Here is a 23,899-nt window from a genome sequence, read left to right on the forward strand (position 1 = left end):
ATAACGATATTTACAATTTTACGGTAACATAACAAACTTCACCCCGCCTCAATCTATTATTGTACTGAGATACAAATCCGCTGCGACGCATGTTTTTGCCAAAACTCCGACACCCGCCACCCGCCTCCTTATCAATTACGATCGCACATATCATATTTTACCACATATCTTTTAATTTTCGATGTAAATGAACTTTTCGATGGTTCTATACTATACCCTACATATACTTAAACAAGAAACTGCGTACAACACAACACAATATATATCTAGGGGGACGTAAATGTAATACAAAAGCGGCACTCTAGGCAGGGCTCTGTGTGCAATGAGTTCACCTGTGAAAACGTGCGCTTGCTAACCACAGGCTGCCATAACTTATGATCTTATAATAGGATAATAATGAAGTCAACATTTCAAGTACCAGACTGACCAGACGCCGCACCAGACGGAGTCTCGGTTGTCCAGATATTAATATTGATTACAGTTTCATATAAACTTCGCAATTACAAACATCAAAGAAATGCCAAATGTAAAATCAAGCACAGACTTATAATTTTAAGTACTTTAATACCTAAATCAGTTGTAAAAGATACAAAAATAATCTTAATTTTCAAAGATTTGGCTAAAGTCAATTGTCGGTTTGGCTTTCCTCTAGCTTAGAACTATTAATTCTTTTCAATACATTTCTATCAGTCATATCTGAATTTACTGGCATAACATATTGACATTTGATTATCAAAACAATTTCCTTAATATTTTTCCTTATAATAAAATTAGACAAGTAAACAGTTTTGTAGTTCGTAGTAACATTGACGCGGTTGCTTTTACTATCCCTGCGGCCCGCGTGCCTTTGCCCACGCACTCACACATTAAAACACCTAATTATAAGCGGGAATCAAAATAAAAATGGCGGATGACTGATCACTCATCAATGATTTATTCCACTGATTTTAATGTACAAAAATTATTGGGGAATTTCACGTAATCGAATCGTTAGTATTGCAACAATAACATATTTTTTTAAAGATAACATAATATCGTAGCTTTGTTTATTCCAACTACTTAGGTTAAAAAAATCAAAGACTTTTATAAAGCAATATGCAAAACTCGTTTGTTACCACTAGATAGTCCATTTCAGATAGTTTTTTAAAAGAATCGAGAGTAATATGTAATCAATGATTTATTACGTATACAGTTACGAGATAATTCTTTTATTATAAGTGTCGCCTCTCAATCAATCAACAGCCAACAATGGCGCTTCTAATTTTGGCAAATGTTCCGAACGTCTGAACATTTATTACAAACATTGCTTCTAAAAATATACGCCGTAAAACTACGTGTTTCTAAGCCCAGAAATATTAGTAGCACACGGCACATAGCGTAGTTAAACCACTAAAGCAAAACAAGACAATTTTATTCGATTAAAATCAATAAATAACATTTCTTCAATAACTCCTTATTGAACAAGAGTGGACACACGGACCCTTGCTACTTGGACAAGTCCTTAATGCTTCTTGAAGCTAAAATAAACCTGAAAAAAACATATCAGATATTTTTAGTCCTAGCAACACCAGCCACCGATTAAATTAATCGAACTAAAACTAATCCATTAATATTTTTGAGAATTGTGCCAATTGATGTTAACTATTAGATTTTAATCAAAACAAACATAAAAAATCTTAAATTAATAGCCGCGCGCAAAATTGTTATAAACACAAATTAGTTTGCATGTCCTAAATTTCGATCAAGACGCGCCTTATTTTAGACGGCTATCGACCTCTTGGTAAATCAAAATCATTAAACACAATTACGATATAATCATATACAGCTGTTCCCGTACGGCTGCATTCGCATAAAATCATGAAAATTTAATTTTATTGTTTACATTTGTGAAATTATCAATAGCAAATGTCAAAATGACGTGACATTACAAACCTTGGCAATCTTGCTTCCTTGATGTTGGCAGCAACTTCTGGTCTCTTTCCCACCTTAGGGTTTTCATCCAAAATATTTCCCCCTAAGTTTAATGACGTGAAAATGTATACATGTATGTGCCTGAAGTGTGACGTAAGTGTAGGGCTTTTTATTACAAAAAGAACTATTCAAAAATATGCTGTGATATCTTAGGCAACAAAGAAGTGTGTGTTTACGCTTTATTATAATAGTATAGAAGTAGATAGTATAGTATAGTATAGTATACTATAGATGAAGCTCTTACCTTCGGTTAAATTACCTTGAGGTAACGACTCATGCGGCTATTTTGCCAATTTTGACAGGTAATTCATTATGATGTGCTTATTTAGGGTTTAAACAGATTTAGGTCAGGGTATAATACCTAATTGTACAAATCATTTATTTTAGTCGGAACCTTTGTAGTTTCAACTTGCACACAACATTTTAGACAAAATTATGGTTGAAACGTTTTCTTTGATGGCTAGCTGTGTATTACAGGCTAGCTGTTGTTCACGACTTCGTCGGCGTGAAATTAAGAAATAATAAAAATAAAACAAAAGCGTATGTTATTCAGAGATTACGTAGCTTTTTAATGGTGAAAGAGTTTTTGGAATCGCCGAAGTAGTTTTTGAGTTATTTCAATACATATAAAAATCCAAAAATATAAATCTTTCCTCTTTATAATGTGAGTATAGATGCAGAAGGCAAGAAGACAAAAGCATATCAAGGCGAAGTACCCTTCTGTGCGTCCCTTCTGTTCATTTTGCAGGCATTGCATATGATTTTATTGACATCTAAGCATAGATATCTCTTCGCTATTTCGGCGATTCATAGATCCTTGCATGATATAAAAAATGCTTTATAGATTTGGACTATCTTTTAGTTAGAGGTATAAATATAAGCACTCAGTATAAAATTCGTGTAATTGTAAACATACCGAAAACTTTGATTAAAAAATTTACTTGGCTTCTCTGCCAAACACATTGCATGAATATTATTCTTTACGCTTATAAAAAGTTTGTTTGATATTCCTTGAGATCGATTAATTTTAAAGATTTTATACAAGATCTGTATATTTCCAGCTGGGATTAAGTGCAAAAATAAATATTGAACTTTGTTTTCAATTATTAGACAGCATTCATCATGCCATCCCTTTTAGTCCCTTTAGGAAAAGAGAGACAAGAGACGCGCGGGGGCTATGAAATTCAACAGACCAACGAATATACAGAAACATTGAAAACGATCCAAATGTCAATGCACTCTATACTGATGTCTATAGACTGTTTGTATGTCAGTGTACTTCTGACTTGGACTGTTTTTGTTAAACAATTACACTGATAACTCTGACACGTCCTAACCTATTAAAATACTGACATCTTTGAAAAATGCTTTTAATGTAGTTGGCATTTTTGTCCGTACTAAAATTTGGTTTATTTAATGAATGACAAAACAATAATAGCTGGTGATGTGTACTTTTATGAGACAGAAAAGAGAATAAACATGAAGAGTAAATTCCCCTCTTGTATTCCTCTTATCTGCCATCGAGTCTTTCCCCTTCCCAATCTTGGTATGATCCGAATGTTTACGGTTATCGAATATGAAATTTGAATTACGATTATTCTCGCGTCTTCGCCTATAAATTATTCCAGACTAAGCTCTGCATTTGTGCAAAATTTCATCGATATAAGTTAAGCTGTTTACGAGATACGTAGTAACATACATCCAAACTTTCGCATATATAATTACTTGGATTATCAGTCGTATTAACTGCAATTTGGGACATCACTGACAAAACGAATGCACTGATTTGGCAGAATCGCTATTGACCTTCTGGCTACTTTTCAAAACAACGCAAACAAACGGTTTCGTATATTTCACTGTAATTTACGAGTCTATCAAGTTTTTTCAGAGACACGTGACATGTCAAAGTCCTTTGTGTTGTATTAAAATTGTAACTAAGGCGATTCACGATTTTTCATATAGTTATAAATTAAAATCGAGAATCATTGTAGGGATTTTAAAAGTTACCATGACGTTGCAGTAAATATTTGTACCATTTTTCATCAGGTTAACGTCCTGGCAGAAGTTAGTCACAATACTGGTAACAAAAATGGAGCTTCTACCTTAAAATAGGTCGTCAAATGGAACGTTAATTGAACAATTTAGGTTACCTTTTGTCGTACTTTCCGCGCGGAAGTCTTTTTGATTTCGACGCATTTAAAACGGAACAATGATATACCTGGAAGTGTCAACGACCTTTTGGATTTGAAAAAGTTCGTTGTACAAAGAAATGATTCTGTTCAGATTTAGATGTTACCTTAATTATAATTGACGTGAGGAAATCATTGATCATTGTTGAATAAATATTAAAAAGTCAGATAAAAAAAATAATTTATGGTAGTTGTGTATATCGTGTCTTTGCTTCTTGAATTTCTTTTAATAATCCACTTCTAATGGTGAAGAGATTTAAAATTAGAAGTTATTGGCCTCTGTAAGAAATTGCGACGCTTCGTGTGGTCGTAAAATTTTATCAGCGAAAAAAAAGTTGGCAAACATTGTATAAAACTGTACAACACATTTGTTTATTGTGAAGGTCAGTCCCATAAAATTAAACAAATATAAACGTAATATATGAAGAAACAATTATAATTAAATAGAAAATAATACTGTAACTAATACCTATGTCAATAGTTTGTATAGTATTCCGCATTAAATATTCATTAATGAATAAAACAAAAGTAAAATTGAAAATTCAGTACCGACCAGAGTACACGAAATACATTCAAAAATACTTTAACGTTTAATTTAGTGTAACGTTGGCAACATTGGCTGCTGTACAGCTGGTGATGCCAAAATTAAAAAGTTTTAAAGATAAAAAACGCATGTGCTTAGAGATGTTAAAACACTTTTTATATCTGAACGAACGGCTATTAATAACCAGTTTTTGCCCACGACTCTATCTAGATTGTATCCAATAAAAGTAACTAGTTACTTAATCTTTTTGATATGGAGTAAGCAAAATGTTTTAAAGGTTTTTTTTCGTAGAACTTTATAATCCACTGTTACCTTGTGTATATTGCTATATTGTATATATTAAACAGATGTACATTTAAAAAATAATTAACTAGCTGTTGCTCGCGACTTCGTCTACGCAAAATTTAAAAAAATAGTCTACGTTACTCAGCGGTTGCGTATCTTTTTAATGGTGAAAGAATTGAAATCGGCCTAGTAGTTTTTGAGTTATTAATACGTACAAAAATACAAATCTTTCGTCTTTATAATATTACTATAGATATAGACTACAGAGTAAGCAAGTCTGTTGGTGTCTTCTAGGCTACAGCACCGGTCTAAAACAAACCAGTCGAGTGGCTGACTCACGCACTGTTTACTAAACTGATTGTTTACATGCGTCGAAGGTTGAACCACTGTTATATACTGTTTCGACGATTTACACTACACGACTGTTTATATTTGTTTTATTTGCGATGGCCACTTGCGTCAGATGTACAAAAATTAACGCAACATATAAAAGCTACCACAGATAAGAGAATCTGTTTTTACCAATTACCCTTTTTTGACCGACTTCCCAAAAGAAGGAGGTCGTCAATTCGTCTGTATGTTTTTTATTTATTTTTTTTTTGTGTTACGGCATAACTCCGCCGCTAGTGGACCGATTTTGATAAATCATTTTTTATCCGAAAAGTAATGCTTGCAGGTGGGTTCCATTTTTTTGATTTTTTTTGTAACCATAGACAAAACACACATGTGCTTCCCATTGCTAATTGTCCTTAAATTAAGACATTAGCTAGTTACATATTTTATTTCGTTCAATCAAAGTAACTCATCTTGAATTTGCTTTAAGTAATTTACATATTTTCTTTACACTTTTAACAGTATGCCAGATTATATTATACAGGAAACATAAAAATCTCAAACGCTAACGTCGCCATATCAACGGACACGATCTGTCTTTACCTGTGCGATGTTTTCGTGAGTTGTGGGTAATTAGGCGAGCTTCTTGCCAAGCGACATAAAAACAAAGATGTCGACCCTGTGACCGAAGTAGATGACCCATTTGTATACACGTATATTTGTCACATTTACTGTTGTAGTCAGCGAACCTGACATCAGCAAATAACATCTAAGATATTGAAGAACGGTTATAGCAGGAACTTCGTGAAATACTAAAATGTTTGTAGTTAGATCTTGAACCTTTGAGTTACATGGTGCTTATAAAATTGATTTAAATATTACAACCTCCAATGTGTTTACTGGCTGCTTCCGAGCGGCTTCATCCGCATGTAATTATAAAAACTTTATTTTATTGTTTACATTTGTTAAATCTCAATTGCAAATTTCAAAATACCAATTACCTTACCATGGCAAACTTGCTTCCTTGATGTTGGCAGCTTGTAGTGTATAGTCTATTTCCCACATTAAGGATAGCTACGGTTTTCTCTTACAAGTAAATCGTATGTACAATTTGATTTTGCTGTTACATCACCAATGAATCGGAGCGAACAATACTTTGTGTGAGATAAACTGAAGTTTTTGTGAGCATTCCTCCGTTCCTGTAACTCTAATAATACCGCGCTTTGCCGACCGCCATCTTGAATAGCTGAAGAAAGCGATGTTGCGTTTAGAAATGTTCTATTTTCTTTCAAATGTATTATATGCGAAAGAAAAAGTTTAATTACATTTTAAAATGTACCACTATTTATTAAATTATCTATGTGTAACTTAGCTGATAGCTTCAGACGCGTGTTTGATGCGAACTTACTTCGCTCCATATTCTTTCGTTATTGTTAAAAAAATCTTTCTTGGCGATTATTATCAAAAAGTACTACGTAAGTATGGTAAGTGTCTACTGCTGTGAGCTGCGACTTTATTTTTAGTACAAAACTAATATCGAATTCTCTTTGTGCCTATTAATAATTTCGATCCTGCTGGCATCTGACATTTCCAAAGCATCTAATTTTATCTGCGATGCTTACGATACTTGCTCTAAATTGTTAACACGAATAGTTCCATCTCTCTCATGTACGATTTAATTACTACCGAAAACTCACGCAAAGTAACGCGGAAGAAATCACTTTGATTGAATCCCTTGTTATATGAATAATGAGTTATTTAACAATCTAAAGTAGCCACCTAACTCATTCTTGTAATATAAATTATGATATTACAACTAGCAATATTAGAGAAGTAATCACTATCTATCCATGATAAATTAAAATGAACGCAACCGACTTACAAAACACTTCAAATGACGTCTGACGGACGACGGCTGACAGCCAAAATGGCGGCAAATATGAAGAATATTTTTTGGGAATAATACCCAAATAGTAAAGATTTTATTTTTTTCCTAATACGCTATTAAACAATTTTCGATTAGCACCCTCATAGCATCACGTGCAAGAAATATGCAAAAGTAACTCTGACATATTTATACTTTACACGTGTTTCGCGCCAAAATCGTACGTCACTTCTACAGGGTACAGTTTCTAATATAATAACGTAACAGAGCAAAATCACGGTACTTATGTAAAACAAAAAATATCTAGCTAGAATTTCTGTTCGTCTGATTTAACTCATTTTAATTTACTTTTCTCGATTGTTGTTATTAATTTTCTTCGTTAAAAAGAGAAGCTTACATTCATATTAATTAAATAAACTAAGGGCCTGTCCTACCAATGGCCGATAGAGGCTCAGATAGCATAAAAATGACGTCACTGTCAAATAAGGGAACAAAACCCGATATTTCCATCACATATTTTACAAGTTGGATTGTTATTAGACAATTTACAATATGGTGGGACAGGCCCTTAATATTGTAGTGATATAAGCCAACCTAAAAGTCGACCTTTTTTACCAGTTAGATGCTCTTTATTTAACTGTATTTGTAAATAATAAATGTGCGTTTCACAAACGTGTAGACACGTTTACATTTAACAACACCCACGCACACGATTGCACTGAATATAAACAATTTTATTTCGAACATAAAAATAATTTCCGCTGCTATTGAATATGCAAGAAAAGACAACACTTCGATGAAAATATGGGCTATGAAAAACTAACATGTTCCTATAAACTTTACGAGCCAATAGCTGCAAAGAATTAAGATTACCATGGTTACTCACAGCCTTTGTTGCATTTGAAAATTAAAAACAAAAAAATTGTTATAATGTAATGTAATGCGGATGAAGACGGCAACATGTTTTGTAAGCTTGTAACGTTCTTTGTCTGGATATGTATTATCAAACAAAAACGAGGTGACTAGGAAAACATTTTATCTAAATTGCATTGAAACTATTTATGTGATTCCGCGTTTAATTCTAGCGTCCGCGTGTCCGAATTTCACTAAAGATATTTTTTATAACTCATCGGAGATATTCGTGTGAATGATTCACAGTATTCCATACAAAGAGTTTTTATTTGATTAATAATTTACATATTGATTTTTTAGCGCCTAACGTGCGCCTAGTGTTAAAATAAATCGATAATTATTTTTATCTGGGTATTTGCTCATGTATTATAGTAGGGGATTGTGTTATTTTCTTTCAATTCCCGTGTTTTTATTTCATCTAAATTTGTTTTAATCTGCTGAATATTTTACAGCGTCAGAATCAAAAAGTAAACATTGCCAAGATCTGCCTGTAATTTGTCATCAAACCAACAACATTCATAAATTTTCTGAACTTTTAATATTAGTATACAAAGTAACTACATAAATAATTCGCAAATCATCATTTTATTATTATATAGTTACTGGTTACTACAAGGAAATTATAATTTGGCCCCAAGGACTTTTCCTTTTGTAGAAGATAGCTAACCACTGAAGTTAAAGTCATACACGGGAGGTGCGTATGTTGTAAACGACAACTAAAATTTCTGTACAATATAAAATTTACCTATTAATAAAAAATAATAAACGGCATAAATAAAGATGGAATTGCGTTTATGGAATAAACAAAATAAGATTATCTCTAACTAGTAGTAACAGTACGTATCTACACATTAACTAGATGTTTTATATGATAAATATGAAAAAATCCGTATATTATCCCATTCGGGAATTTTCCCCGAGTTTTTTCCCACATGAGGGTTTTTTCGGGTAAAATCCCATCCCTACAGATAAATTATATTTCTAATGGTGAAAGTTTTTTTTAAACTACTGGGTAGTTTTTACGTGATTCAAATACATACAAAAATACAAATCTTTCGTCTTTATAATATTAGTATAGATAGTATAGATAATCTTTCAATTAACCACACTCGAAATATCACACACTGGACAATTCAACGCTCCAATTATTGCACGGACATTTTTAAAATAGGTTGAGTTAGTACACAATTTGATACAGTAATATTATATTTAGTCGGAACAGAACGGATAGAGAGTAGAATTACAATGGCCCAGTTAACTGGACGCACCTGTTTTTAGGTCGTCGCGAACGAATGCAATTCGCTTTGTCCGGTTGTTCACCTGAAGCTATGCGGCTCCTACGCATAGTGACGTAACTCGTTTTTTGAGTTAAATTACTTTTTGTTGTTCAGAACTCTGTTAAACAAGTTCTTTATATTATTGAGATTAACATTTATAAACTTTGTTTAAGTTTAAGTTTTGTTATTTTGAATTGAATATTGTTTTAATTGACACAGGATTACTTCTATGTCAACATACGCGAGTATATTTAAATAGCTCTTGTGAAAAATCGTTTTTTTTTTGTGTTACTACTATTTGCATATGAACCATATGACACGATGGTCGTCTGGATATTTATAAGCAACTATCATGTCATCTATGACGACTGGGCAACGGACAGTGGATCTGTCCAAGTGACATTAATCTTATAAGAAATGTAAGAATAGCTTTTCTCAATATTTTAGCTCCAGATAAAATCTGCGTACAAATTAGAGTCGACTTTGACAAGCGCTATGACTCTATTTTTTTTTTTGTCTTTACTAGAATGGAAATGTAGTACACTTCTTTTCACAACTATAAGAAGTTATAATACTTTTTACCAATATATCAGTTGGCAAAAACATAACCTAGAAAAATATATGCGCCAGTAATTGCCTGATAATTCCATTTTACTGTCAGCGTAGTCATCTATACTCTATACTAATATAATAAAGCGTAAACACACACTTCTTTGTTGCCTAAGATGTCAGCAATAACAGTATATTTTTGAATTATTCTTTTTTTATTAAAAAGCCCTATACTTACGTTACGCTTTAGGCTATTTTCACGCCATTCAACTTAGCGGTAAATATTTTAGATAAAAACCCTAATGTGGGAAAGAGACCATAAGTTGCTGCCAACATCAAGGAATCAAGGTTGCAATGGTTTGACATCATGTCATGTCATTTTGACATCTGCAAGTGATAATTTGACAAATGTAAACAATAAAATGAAATTTTTATAATTTTATGCGGATGAAGTCGCGTGGGAACAGCTAGCAAGTATTATAAAGTAACAAAAATTACACGCTTTTCTCCTTTAAATATTATTCTCTACACGTGCGACTACATGAAATAATATAAATAAATACTAATCTGGTATTTGTTATGGTATGGTAGACATTTGGCACCTTCCGTACTGCACAATACGTTATGCTAAGCTTCATTTGTTATTGAGACATGAAACTTATGCGATTGCTTTCTCGTTCACAAACCAACTAATTACTTCAAAAATAAAAATACAACACCCAATTGAAGAAAAAAGGGAATATACACTGGAGTGACGGAAGATAGATTGACTTGAAGGATTTGACTTGTAACTGAAATAATAAACTAAACAATAGTTTTACTAATTTTTTTTCTATTTAATGTACTACAAGCACAGTTACAAGATACTGTTATATTTGGACTTAATTTAAAGCTCGTTCTGGGTTGAATTGTGTTAAGATCAAAGTGAATTTTTCTAAATATGATTTTCATATGATTAATTTTCCTGTTGAGTCAGTTGCCACTTGGGTTACCGCCAACGTTCAACATTGCAAAACATTTTAACTGACAAATATATCATACTAATATCATAAATGCTAAAGTTTAGATGGATGGATGGATGTTTGTTAGAGTTTGTAGCCTAAACGGCTTAACGGATTTCAATGACATTTGGTATAGATGTAGTTAATAGTCTAAAAGAACACATAGGCTACCCACTTTTTTTTTTATTCCACGCATACGGAGTCGCGGTCGTAAGCTAGTTTAAACATAAACTTAAAAAAAACATACAAAAACAAACATTATTTCAACATCAATCTATGCCACACAATACCAATTAGGTTCACTGAACTTTGGACTAATAAATGTGTGTTTTCATTCAATTTTACTATGTTATGTATAAGCAACAAAATTCAACTTTTTTAATTTCTTTTTTAATTCATCACAATAAAATAGATCAAAGCACTTTTCAACACTTATTAAGATGATGTTTGTTTTGTCACATAATTTACGGTTTCGTTCACCTTTATAAATGAACGCTATAAAAAAATATTTTTTTTTTATTTTTACAGCAACGGCATCTATTATCATGAAGTTGCATTTCTCGAAGATTTCCGAGAAGAACGCCATCTATTGTTATTTTGAGTAATCTAAACATTTCTACAACTTGTACTGAAGTATGCTTGAAAAACTGTCTGGTCAAATGATAACTGCACTCTCTTCATTTGAGTGCAACCTTGGACTGGGAATAGCCCTGGTCCAGAAGTGTATCACACGTCACACCTAATTAACTTGACTGCGTATTTTTTTTTAATATTGTTGATCTTTGTCAAACTATAAATATTTCCTTTAACCGTTACTAAGCTTTTATTAAAGCTAAGTTAGCTTGTGCTAGGAAAGTCCAAAGGCGAGATTCGAACCTTCGACCGCATTATCGGTAGTTTGCACCCCAAACCATTAGGCTTTGGCGCTTAAAAGGCGCTTAAAAGTTGTCTTAAAATTGTTCTTAGTAAGGACCCAAGGCTTTATATGATAGGGACCACTCTTTCGTTTAAAACCTAAATATTTTAGTTAAACATTTTAACGATATCATTGACTTCGCTAGTGATGATCGGTGCACCCGGGCTATTAGTGATGTGCGTGGGCGACAGCGAGCTGTTATATTGACACAAAACACCGAAATAAAAACAGAATGACCGTCCCCAATACCAATCCCACGTCCCACTTATACTGCACGGTTGTGGTGATGCGATCTTGACAAGATACTCTTTTGTTATATTGGCTAATCCTTAGCAATGAAATAAACACATAAAAGTACGTAAGTAAAATTTAAAAATCGAAACATGTGTAACATTTGAAAACCGCTAGTAATTAATTAATCAACTATCAACGGGTAATTAACCTCGATATAAGAATGTATGACAGAAATTGCAACATTTTTTTCAAACGGCCCAATATTAACTTTATCGACAATCTAAGTAATTATGCTCATAGCATTCAGATTAAATCTGTTAGTAAAATGTATTTTTTTCTTGTTTCAGGTGCAACAAACGAAACAAACATCGAATATATTGGATTTAAATGATACAGAAAATACGTAAAATAAAAATCTACAATTAAAACAGTGGTCGTCATATCTACCAATTAAAAAAAACATCATGGCTAAAAAATGACGTTTATAAAAGCGCGCCAAACACGTTTAAAAATTATAACAGTGGCTTTCGTGCGATTTGGGGCAGTTTAAATGAAAATAGTGGATAAATCAAGTTCGACTTTATTGAGATTGGGTGAGGAAAACGACGGGAAGATGTCGCTGGTAGCTCCTAGAAGGGTCCAGCTTGATTGGGCGCCGAGCATCCCATGGTAAGAATAGCAATAATTAAATCATTGGCTTACGGTTTAGTTACATGCTGAATCTACGAATTAAGTGCTCTTTGAACTTGATATAAAATACCTATTCTAAAGATATGATTATTTATAGGATTGGGATAGATTCACCATAAATGACCAAAAAACAAGATCTTAAAATATTTACAAATAAAACTTTACATCTGTACTATAAGATATTTTTTTAGTCAATATGTTTTAAGGCAGTTGTTTCGGCGATGAAAACCTACAAATAGGAGTGAATTTTTATAAACTGTTTTTACAGTCGAAGGACCAATACTTCGGTAAATAGCGTGCCATTGTAAAAGGTCAGGATGTGCCTTGTGATGACTAAAAGCTATTCTGAGTCAACGTTACATTTTATAATCATAATAAATTAATTAAATCCCATTTGCTGGTTGTACTAGTTGTTTTTTGATATTAATGTAACATGTTTTTATGCTGTAATAAAAATAATTGGGAAACTAGACCTTTCCGTATTTATTGAGAATTTGAAAGCAGAAATATAAGTGCACTGTGCAATAACTCTAATTGTAATTATCATTATCGTAATATCTATTTGAACCATATTATTATCGAAGAGGTCATCGGCCTCTTAGTACAAATTACAGCTAACTTCAAGTAATACTGCGAAAAACCAACCCGTCAGCTGAGCGGGCGTCGCTTACTTCACTGCGGTGAAAAGAACCTGTCATGGCTCCGCGATCGATGTAGACCTGTGTCGAAATCGAGAGAAAATACGAAAAATGCTACCGCGCGACGCGATGAAAGACGTTAAACGCGTCTCGGTTGCTTTTTAACTGCTTAATTATTAAATAGTACAAAACGTCGCGCTTGTTCAGTGTATTTTCAGTGAATTTTCAGCGCATCTAAATATATTCTCTGTCGGATTGAGCGACGGACCCGATTTCCTAGGTAAGTTTTGTGTATTTACAATACATTATAAACAATTTTGTGTGGGGTGTAAAATGAAAATATAATACAAAATAATGTGAAATAAATATTACTGAGAGAATTTATGTGAATTGTTAAAAAATCGATTATATGTGGGTGGGATGCCCGGGTATTGCTTTCTCGCTTTAGTATTACCCGGCTGTGTTAGGAAGTGACGTAATACCGCGGCATTTCTCGTTGGCGTAGTGCAGAATAATCGGCCGGATTATTATAGCTGTCTCTTTTATCTTTGGATGTCTGACGGTTTTACTTATTTTCGGTGGGATATTAAATTTTTTCAAAAAAAAAACTACTAAAAGAAGTAATACGTTATTATTTAAATATGTAGGTTTTTTCTACGAAAATTTTATGCTAGTTTACACAGAAAATCGATATGAAACATATTGAACTGTAGTGTAATTAAGAGTGATTACTTTAAATTATTTTATCTAGCCTCGGAAAATAGACAAATCATTATGACAGATTATATAAAAAAAAAATATTATTATAATTTTGTGTTTCCACTGCCCAAAAACATTAAAATAGTTATCCCTTATATTTGCCTTTAAAAACTGGGACAAGTGAAGAAGTAGATGAAAGTATGTATTAATAGTTGTATTTATTTTTTATTAAGTTTCTTCATTACAAAACTATATTGTCCTGTATATTAATTATTGTTGATACATTTTGTATATATCTAAAAATACAATTTATGTATTGCTCTATAACAAAGATTTCAGTGTATAACATTTTACAATGGCAATTCATCGTAACTACAATTACGTTAATAAACCAATTATTCCTCAGTTATAAATGTATCATTCAAAGCCACAGCTACACATTAACTTGTTGAATATTCCAGAATATTTCTTATAATTTAAATTAAGTTTGCATTCATATATGACAGTTGATAGAGATGTATATACTGTGCCAACTCTCCTAAGGTAAAAGGGCAAAATAATTTTTATAAAATAGTTACCAGTAATGTACACCAGTATGTTTATTTAAAATCTCTTAATATGCCTTTTATAAGGTTTTTTCCTACAAATAAGGTTGTTGATAAATATAACTGTTGTTTTATATATGGAAATTTCTTGTAAATGTCTACATAAATTTATGAAGAATATTAACTACAGTCTATTGTATGTTATGGGCCACAACTATATGAAAATAATTTAGTAACTTGATTTACTGATATTGCCATCTTCTTTTTCTAGGCTAATGTGAGAGATTAAAATATGTTCTTGTACAAGTATTTTGTCAGTGAAAACTCAAGGTTACCTCCTCAATTGTTGCTACAGCTAGTGGGGCATAACATTACCCAACTATCAGTCAACCGTTAACAATGTCGATTCTTATCAGATTTTACTGTTAATTTCCACAAATAATATGTGAAATTGAGTATTTTGATTATAATTATTAAAAGAAAAATTTAATGAAATTGTGAAATATCCTACTATTGATATTGTTGTCTTTCTCACTTCTTTATTATTATGTTTTATTTTCTTAATTTGTTAATAAAAATTGTTTATTAACAAACTCCCTCTTCATGTGAACTGAGTTATTTTTTCAAAGTGAAACTTAAGTAATAACCAGTATTTTTATCTGCTGAATAAATTAGTATTTTTTACTATTAACAGTAACAACTGGTAAATAAGATATAAAAAATTAAATCTTGAAACCAAGGTTTTAATTTTTTTAACTCCTAGGACCGCATATAGAGGCATGGGCGTCGCCAACCATTGTTCTATGGACTAAAGGGGGATCCCCTATTCAAAGTTATTTTATATCTGTTTTTTTGGTTCTCTATGGGTTGGGGGGAATTTGGAACCCACACTAGTCCTAGAGAGGCATAGCATAAGTTTAGGAATCCCTGATCTATAGATAATTCCATTTAGCTACACTATCCCAATCAAGTTTAGCTGTTTCCACTTATATTTTGAAGAGCTGACCTGTTTACCGTGTTGCTGACTACTATCTGTGTCGGGTTAATGATAATAAATCTGCGACAATTGTGCGCACAAATGACGAAATACATCTTTAGTTATTCGTGTACATATATGCGCGTGCGTCGTTTTCTTGTTGTTAAAAGTACCTTCAGACGCGAGGTCTTGTAATGTTAAATAGCCTGAAGCATTTTTTATTTTTTTTTAACTACTAATGCCTTTATTTAGTTACTAGCTTTCGCCAGCGACTTCGTCTGCGTGGAATTAAAAAAAGAAACAAAAGTGAGTAGCCTATGTGTTCTTCCAGAGTATTCTTTACATTCATGCCAAATTTCATCGAGATCCGTTCAATGGTTTAGGCTACAAACTCTAACAAACATCCATGCATCTATCTATCCATCCATCTAAACTTTCGCATTTATAATATGAGTATTTAAGTATTTATAATATTAGTAAGATTAGTAAGAAATAAGATTGCCAGTGTTTATTAGACAGCAGTCCGAATCAATCGATAAGGCGTTTGTATTATTATTATTTGTTTTAAGCCGAGATATCAATGTTTGACATAATATTGTTTTCGTAATTGTCATGTTTTAAGCTAGGGTCAGGTTGGGTGATAAACTACATACTCTAATTTTATGTTGCCTACTTAACGCTATTTAAAGCTAGCACTTTCGATAGTGTGCGGGTAAAACCGATTTAAAAAGAAACTATTTCGACTTAATAGTCCAAAATGATAAAGTTATAGGAGTAATTAAACTGTGAATAAAATGTGTCCAGTACAGAAAAATCAGTAAAACTTAATATAAAGGCTCTGTGTTCATGCTTTGAATTGTACTTACTCTGTATAACCCTTCAGCGTTGAGATCTCAACGGGGCGAACTTTCGTTTCGTATTTATTCATAAAAGCGAAGGAATGAGGGCAAAGAAAAACTGTATACAAAGTTTCTTCAATTTTAAACGCCTTTGACTTTTCTTTTTGTTTCCATGCTGTTAAAAGAGTTCCTAATATCAGAAGCACTAACGTATAATTGAAAATAGATCGAACTGTGCGTTGTTAGTCGAACTCAGAGTTGTAAATTGGTCACTAAGTCCACTTTCCTACTGATCGCGGCGGCTTAAGCTTAAGTATGTCTCAATTATATGCATAGTTTATTGTGAAATTATTGTTCTGAAACAGTTATTTGATGTAATAAGTATGGTTAACTCAAATGAACCATGAAGCGGTATTTCCGAATCGATAGAACTTTCAGCCCTTTAAAAGTGAACCGATATTTTAACCAACTATAAAAAGGATTTGGATCTAAATTCGTTTGTATACTTTTTGTTATTTGTACGTTTGTAAACAATAGCATTCGCGAAAATTATTAATTACTTCTATTTATCTACTACTTTTCTATACAACGTAAGAAATTGTTAAGTTATCTTAAGTTTTGTTGGGCTTAAGTTTCAAGAAAAGAATGATATGGCCGTCCTCGATGGCGGGGGCACTGCTGCTCAAATACTGCGTTGTTTTAGTATTCGTAAAGATTTTTATTACCAAACTGAAGTTAATGTACCCACGTCCTGTAAGCTTTAATATCGACCGCAATGTCCCTGTGTAATGGGTGCTTCGATCTCGGTGAATTTGGCACTCATTTGACGAATGTTTTGAAGAAAAAAATGTCATTTTTCTGACGTCACAAGAAGCTGACCATTATGTCTTGTTAAACGCAATAGTGACAGCATGAAAAAGTAATCTTGGGTCTGGTTATCTATATGATATTGCCAAATAAACTTAAGGAAAAAACTCTTCTTATCCCACACATTCTTTTTAAAAGGAGGAAACAATGATACGAATAGAAGATAACAAAGGCCAATTTAAATTAGACGAATTGTTTCATTTTGTAACTAGTTGTCGCCCGCGATTTCGTCCGCGCCGAATATATATTTTTTAAGTAGCCTATATGTTCTTCCAGACTATTATCTAAATCTATGCCAAATTTCATAGATATCCGTTAAGTTGTTTTGGAGATAGATAGTAACAAACATCGATCCATCCAAACTTTCGCATTTATATAATTAGTATTATTCTCTAAGGAATAGAATTAACGTAAATTAATTGGTTTTCGTTTGGAATAAGAAACACCCGCATCAAGTGTCTGTTACAATACACTGACATACAACTATGATATTAATTTACTTGATAAGTTCGAGTTAAGTTACGTGCGGACAGAGGCGTGTCTTTACAAGGTTATTGCGGTTAAAAAAGCAGTTATAGTAGGTCATTATATAATAAACTTTATATACAAGGAATATTAGTATACTAGCTTTCGCCCGCGACTCCGATCGCGGGAAATATAAACAAAAAACAAAATCTAGTAGCCTGTGTATTCTTCCTGAATATCCTTTACATTTTTGCCATATTTATAGAACCATTAAGCGGTTTAGGCTACAAACTCTAACAGACATACATCCATCTATCTTTCTTATTTTTAACATTAGTAAGATACGGTAAGTATACGTGTTTAATTTTAAACATTTTCCATATGGTTTAAAATTTGTTTTTCGACGCGTAGACCTTGTAAAAAACATTATTGCTTATATCTGTCAATTACATTAAAAATATTACATGGTTCATGTGTAAATTATTAAAATGATTTTATTATACCGCATTACTAGAATAAACTAAAAATCGCATTTTATAAATTAATTGTATAATTTATAGTTTTAAGTTGTTTGCTCTTTGTAACGCTATAGTTTTTAATTTAATTAATTTTAGGGAGTGTAACGGCTGTGGACGGTACGAAGTGATCCTCGCATGTTGTCATTGCGTTTTGTCATTTAACTTGGCAGGGTTACCCAGCAGTAGGGTTATAAAATCTACCCTCCATTGATATCCCCTGATACCATCTAATAGGCCAGAAACCGATCAATAAGATGTGAAGATTGTTTGGATTTGTAGAGGGTGGGGTACGTTTTATGCAACGTAGATTATGTAGCAGAAACACGCAAGTATGTTTTGTTATTTGCATTGTTAGATAATTTTATTTACTTGTTTTAATACCCATTATGAGCGTCACAACCATATTATGCTTTAATAAAATATATTCTTATCTATCTCTTATGTTTTCTTCCAATTTGTACAGAATAACGTTACCAATAACACCTTTTTTCCATATATCCACCATCCCCCTGTTCGCCACTACCAATATAACCGTCGTTTAGCCCAGTTAATACAACACTTTTATTTCTGACATCTGATTACTGTCCGATTATGAAACAAATGTTTAAAGAATGCGTTTGAACATAATTACAAACATATTGTTATTTTAAAAAGTAACTAAAAAAGCTAACACCACCGACAGAAGGTTTATGAATACAACACTTGAAAACTTGTTTTTAAAACATTTTTTGGTGACTTAAGTCCTGTACAGATGATCAATTCTGATAGTTTTAACTCAAAAATTGACACTGTTCATATAATTTTAACTGAAAGTTGAACTGAACTTGATCTGATCGTCGGTAGCGGGTTTTACAAGACATTGGTTACAAATTCCACAAACTTCCATAGTGATCCATTATAGCGTTCAAGGTCACCTTTTAGCTGGGGGACTGACCTAAAAACAGTAAAACCTCACCTCTCTTCGTTTAGTATCGTATTTATCCAGCAGTAAATACGCTATTTATTGCTCCTATATACCTATATAGAGATTGTACAGTCACCTTGTGACATTTTATAAAAGCATCTTCACAAAGAAAGCTTTATAATAGGGACGTTTTTATTAAAGACCGTTTATATTAAAATTTATATAAAGACGCAAGAGTTACTACTTGTGGATCGATCGTGGTATCTAGCCTATAGTTGTGTAAAATTCACCACCTGTAACCACAAGATGTTGGCAGAGGCTTTTAATATATAATATATTTTTTTAATGCCGCGCAGACGAATTCGCGGGCAAAAGCGAGTTACAACTTCACACAGTAAAATATCCTTTTCGATTTTTATAGATTACAGATTACGTTTGTTGCGATGTTATTTTACTCATAATGAAATGATAAATTCATGTAAAGTGTTAATGTTTTTGTATGTTTGTTACAGGGAGCAGGAGCCGACCTGCGAGAGGGAGCAATCTTTCAAGCAGTTGGCACCGCACGCCTCTCACAGATCAGGTAATGTAATAACATACTTTAGTATATTGACGAACACTTTGAATGAAAAATTATTAGTATAATCTGTCCAAGGATCGCTGCAATCGGCTTATGCATAGAAATTGTTCTCTCTTTTTTTTACTTTCGCTGTAGTTTTGCAGATATATGGTGATTTTTACAGAAGTAGGCACATTTTCAAAATATAAATCTATCGAGAAAAGTTTGTCCAATCGTGATTCTGTTCTACGTTAAAGGACTGAAGTTACACATACTAAAATATCACCAATCAAATCTTTGTAGAAATCCTGTTCTATGCTTCCAAAGATGCGCAATTTGCCATAACAGCGCCTTAATACATGTTATGTTTTGACAGAATCCTCGTCGTCATCAGCGGACACCGCGTCCCAGGGCTCGGGCCCTGCCGCTCAGCAGCAGCCCCGTGCGCGCCGCCATGAGCCACAGGTCAGTCACACTCAGATGTACCACAGATTTAAATTTAACCAAAATACTTTCGCCATTAAAAAAGACACATTGTCACTGAGTGCAACTAACATAGGCAATATTTTGTTTAAGGGTATGAATATGACATTAAATATCTGAAAATATCTTCTTTGCCACCCAGGCGAAGCCGGGGCGGATTGCCAGTTATAAATATTTGTGCTCAAAGACTGGAAAATTGATCTCTCTGTGAACGAGTAAATCTTGTAAAGTCGTTCTACTCTTGGAGACACACCGCCTTGTTTTTACACTCCATTTAAAATCACTTCGAACTAAAATTATACAGAAAATTACCTTTATATTCTTGACTATAAAAGTGCTACAGCTTCACAGAGTAAAAATATCTCCATCTTTTCATGCCCTCCTTCACTGTCCCCCTGTATGCGACGCCTTATTGAAATACAATATTGCACGACATTTTATCATACTTTATACTAATATTATAAATGCGAAAGTTTAGATGGATGGATGTTAGAGTTTATCACCTAAACGGTTGAACGGATTTCGATGAAATTTGGCATATATGTAGAGCATAGTCTGGAAGAACACATAGGCTACTGACATTTGTTTTTTTTTAATTCCGCGCGAGTGGAGTTGCAGGCGAAAGCCAGTGTTAAAATATATTTTAGCACGAGAATAGAAATGCAGAATGAAGACTTAGAAAGAGATGGATGGATTGCGTGAAAGGTGACATGATCAAGTGATGACTGAGGTGACGGATGATAGTTATTTTGAGGACGAAAACCCGGTGCGCCGATCCTACGGGAGTAGGATAAGATAGGGGGAGATGATGAACAGAAATGCTGTCAACTCATTTTTTGACGCTCTTTGAGTTGTCAATTTTGGAACGTGTAAATTCATATACGTTTTGCACCTCAGATAATAATTTAGTCTCTTTTATAACTGCCATTAGTAATAGAATTGATATATTCAAGTATACTTGTCAACCAGTAAACTATCTCGACCAGTTTCCATATACGGTGCGGAATGAATTTGTCCGTATGTGCTAATTTACTAAGTGTATGTCATTTGTTGGTGTAACATAGTCGATGATAGACGTGTCAGTCATGAAGTCTATGGATCAAACTGTTTTGCAAATAATTCAATATTTATCTAAAGTAAGTATATGAACTATAGGTTCGGTTCCACTTTTCTTGTTTCCACAATTTGAACAATAATACCAACCTATAAAAAGTCTAACTAAAATTAAACGTTGGCAATGTGTCAGATACTAAAGTGTTTTTTATATTGTTAAGATTTCAATTGCGAAAGGAAAAAACAAAATATCTCATACTTTCGAAATAATACTGATAGTACCTATAAGCAAAAAGCAAAACCCGTCTAAAGAGTGTTACATACTGTTAGTGGTTTGTTGTTGGTGAGTTTTAATTAATCAGTTCGATTCTTCAGTTAGAACTGAGCGTAGGCTTAAGAAACTGAATGCTCATATAAAGAGCTCTTTAAGATAGCTTAAGAACTGTAATAATCGTATACTTTTAATATTTTTTTACTTCTCTAAAAAGTATAATAACTTAGAAATATTTCCAAGTCCAAGTCGTAAAAGCTAGTGAATGAGGGCAGCGTTTTCAATGGTATTCATTAGTGGCTGGAAAAAAGTTTTCTCAGTATAGTTATAGTGCTGTAGAATCTGGCTGAGACGTAGGGCTGTCAACCCGGATGTATGCGGCGAAAAAAAAAATTGATTCTTAGGGAAACAAGTGAATATCGAGTGACTTGTATCACTTTGACCAGTAATCATCGTTGTCAAACACGTAGCCTGAACATACGTAATTGAAACATAAATAGTCTAATGGTTCACTTGGCCACTACAGTTGATGGGTAGAGTTTAATAACTAGACTGGAAATTAATTAGCCCAATGTGAACTTTTACTGTCGCCAGTGACGCCAAACAATCTATGACTGCCCGTCGCAACTGTTAAACTAAACGGGGTAAGTGTTAACTGCGCATAATGGTTAAGGATATGAACATCCGATAACGTGTTTATGTGTTCAATTCTTGTCATTTGACTATATAGTAAACCACGTCCTAGGAAATCGGATTTCCAGAAGTATTAGTATTATAAACATTTTTTTATATTTGTTAAGCTAGCGCTTGACCACGATCCCATCTCAAGAAAGTGATAATGCAGTCGAAAGATGGTACGCGCTACCTACATTTTTCTAATATTTTTCTTGAAAAAAAATCAGAGGTGTCAACCCTGTTGAGACGACCGTGTCTCATATTGATCTTTGTTTTCACCCCGCAAGGTCGTGTTACAATGCCGATTGTAGGCGAAGTTCTTACTTTCGGAGCTCTTTCGATCTTACTTTTTAGTATACAGGGTGAGGTTAGAAATATGGGTCGGATTATCATGGCCTAGTTATATTCAGTTAAGTGTTGTTGTTTAAACCTTTAAAAATACATAAAGAAATCGTTAATACATAACCGAATAAAATATCTTATATTTGATTCATCTAGCATTTATGTACATATATCATCTATACTTATCTATACTATCTATATCTATACTAATATAATAAAGCGTAAACACACACTACTTTGTTGCCTAAGATGTCAGCAATAACAGCATATTTTCGAATACCTCTTTTTTTTAATAAAAAGCCCTACACTTACGTCACGCTTTAGGCTATATATTTTTACGCCGTTAAACTTGGGGGTAAATATTTGGATAAAAACCCTAATGTGGAAAAGAGACCATAAGTTGTTGCCAACATCAAGGAAGCAAGACTGTCAAGGTTTGTCATGTCATTTTGACATTTGCAATTGACAATTTGACACATGTAAACAATAAAATAATTTTATACTGATGAAATCGCACAGGAACAGCTAGTATATAGAAATAATCATTGTTATAATAAAAATGTTCTTGTGTTTTCAACGAACAAACCGCCCGAGGGATTTACTTACAAAGGAGTAACATTTGGGAACAAAATTCATTAAAGGTTAATATTGCTGGCATTTACCCTCATTGATAAGGTCAGATCGAATTGCCTGTCGAGGTAAAATTGACCAAATAATATAGCGATTTTATTAATAATCCATTGGTCCGGCTAACATTTCATGAATCCGAATTTCAAATTGCAAACTTTCCTTAAATTATTAAATCTCTCTTTAGTAGAAAGCCATCACTTGTGTCCCTAAAATAGGTCAATAGTTATATTTTATGTTATACAGGCGAAGTCGGGAATGCTTGTTAGTTTCACACACAAACCGTATATCAAATCTCTTGCGGTTCTTTACTGACCACATATGTCTTCATCGTTGATTTCCACTGCCACAATTGTGTACATTTGTCTCTTTTTTGTAAAAGATAATGAAAGAGATGTCGATATGTAAACAATTGCCAGTGTATGGTTGGTACAGCTGTCAGCTGTTTTGTTACCACTTGACCGCGGCCTTGCTTGGCCTTGTGCACGGAAAGTACATTGTAGTAAATTGTTATTATTTTGTAAACTTTACAGACCACTGCTCGTGTTTGTGATATCATGTTTTTTTATTAAACTAATGTAGCAAATGTTAATAAAGTTTTAACAAAATTATGTGGTGATGAAACACAAAATATGCATTTTTCGGTTGGTTT

General features: G+C 33.0%; 1 protein-coding gene across 1 annotated transcript in view; it reads left to right on the forward strand.

Moving 5' to 3' along the window:
- LOC106107311 (tau-tubulin kinase 1) overlaps nucleotides 1-23,899 on the forward strand; it is a 45,914-nt gene that overhangs the window by 2,542 nt on the left and 19,473 nt on the right. The window contains exons 2-4 of the mRNA XM_013288115.1: nucleotides 12,444-12,765; nucleotides 19,750-19,820; nucleotides 20,173-20,261. Coding sequence (XP_013143569.1) covers nucleotides 12,647-12,765; nucleotides 19,750-19,820; nucleotides 20,173-20,261 — 279 coding nt within the window. The 5' untranslated portion in view covers nucleotides 12,444-12,646. The remainder of the gene's footprint in view (nucleotides 1-12,443; nucleotides 12,766-19,749; nucleotides 19,821-20,172; nucleotides 20,262-23,899) is intronic.

Source organism: Papilio polytes, unplaced genomic scaffold, assembly GCF_000836215.1.
Source record: "Papilio polytes unplaced genomic scaffold, Ppol_1.0 DF822067.1, whole genome shotgun sequence".
Lineage (NCBI taxonomy): Eukaryota > Metazoa > Arthropoda > Insecta > Lepidoptera > Papilionidae > Papilio > Papilio polytes.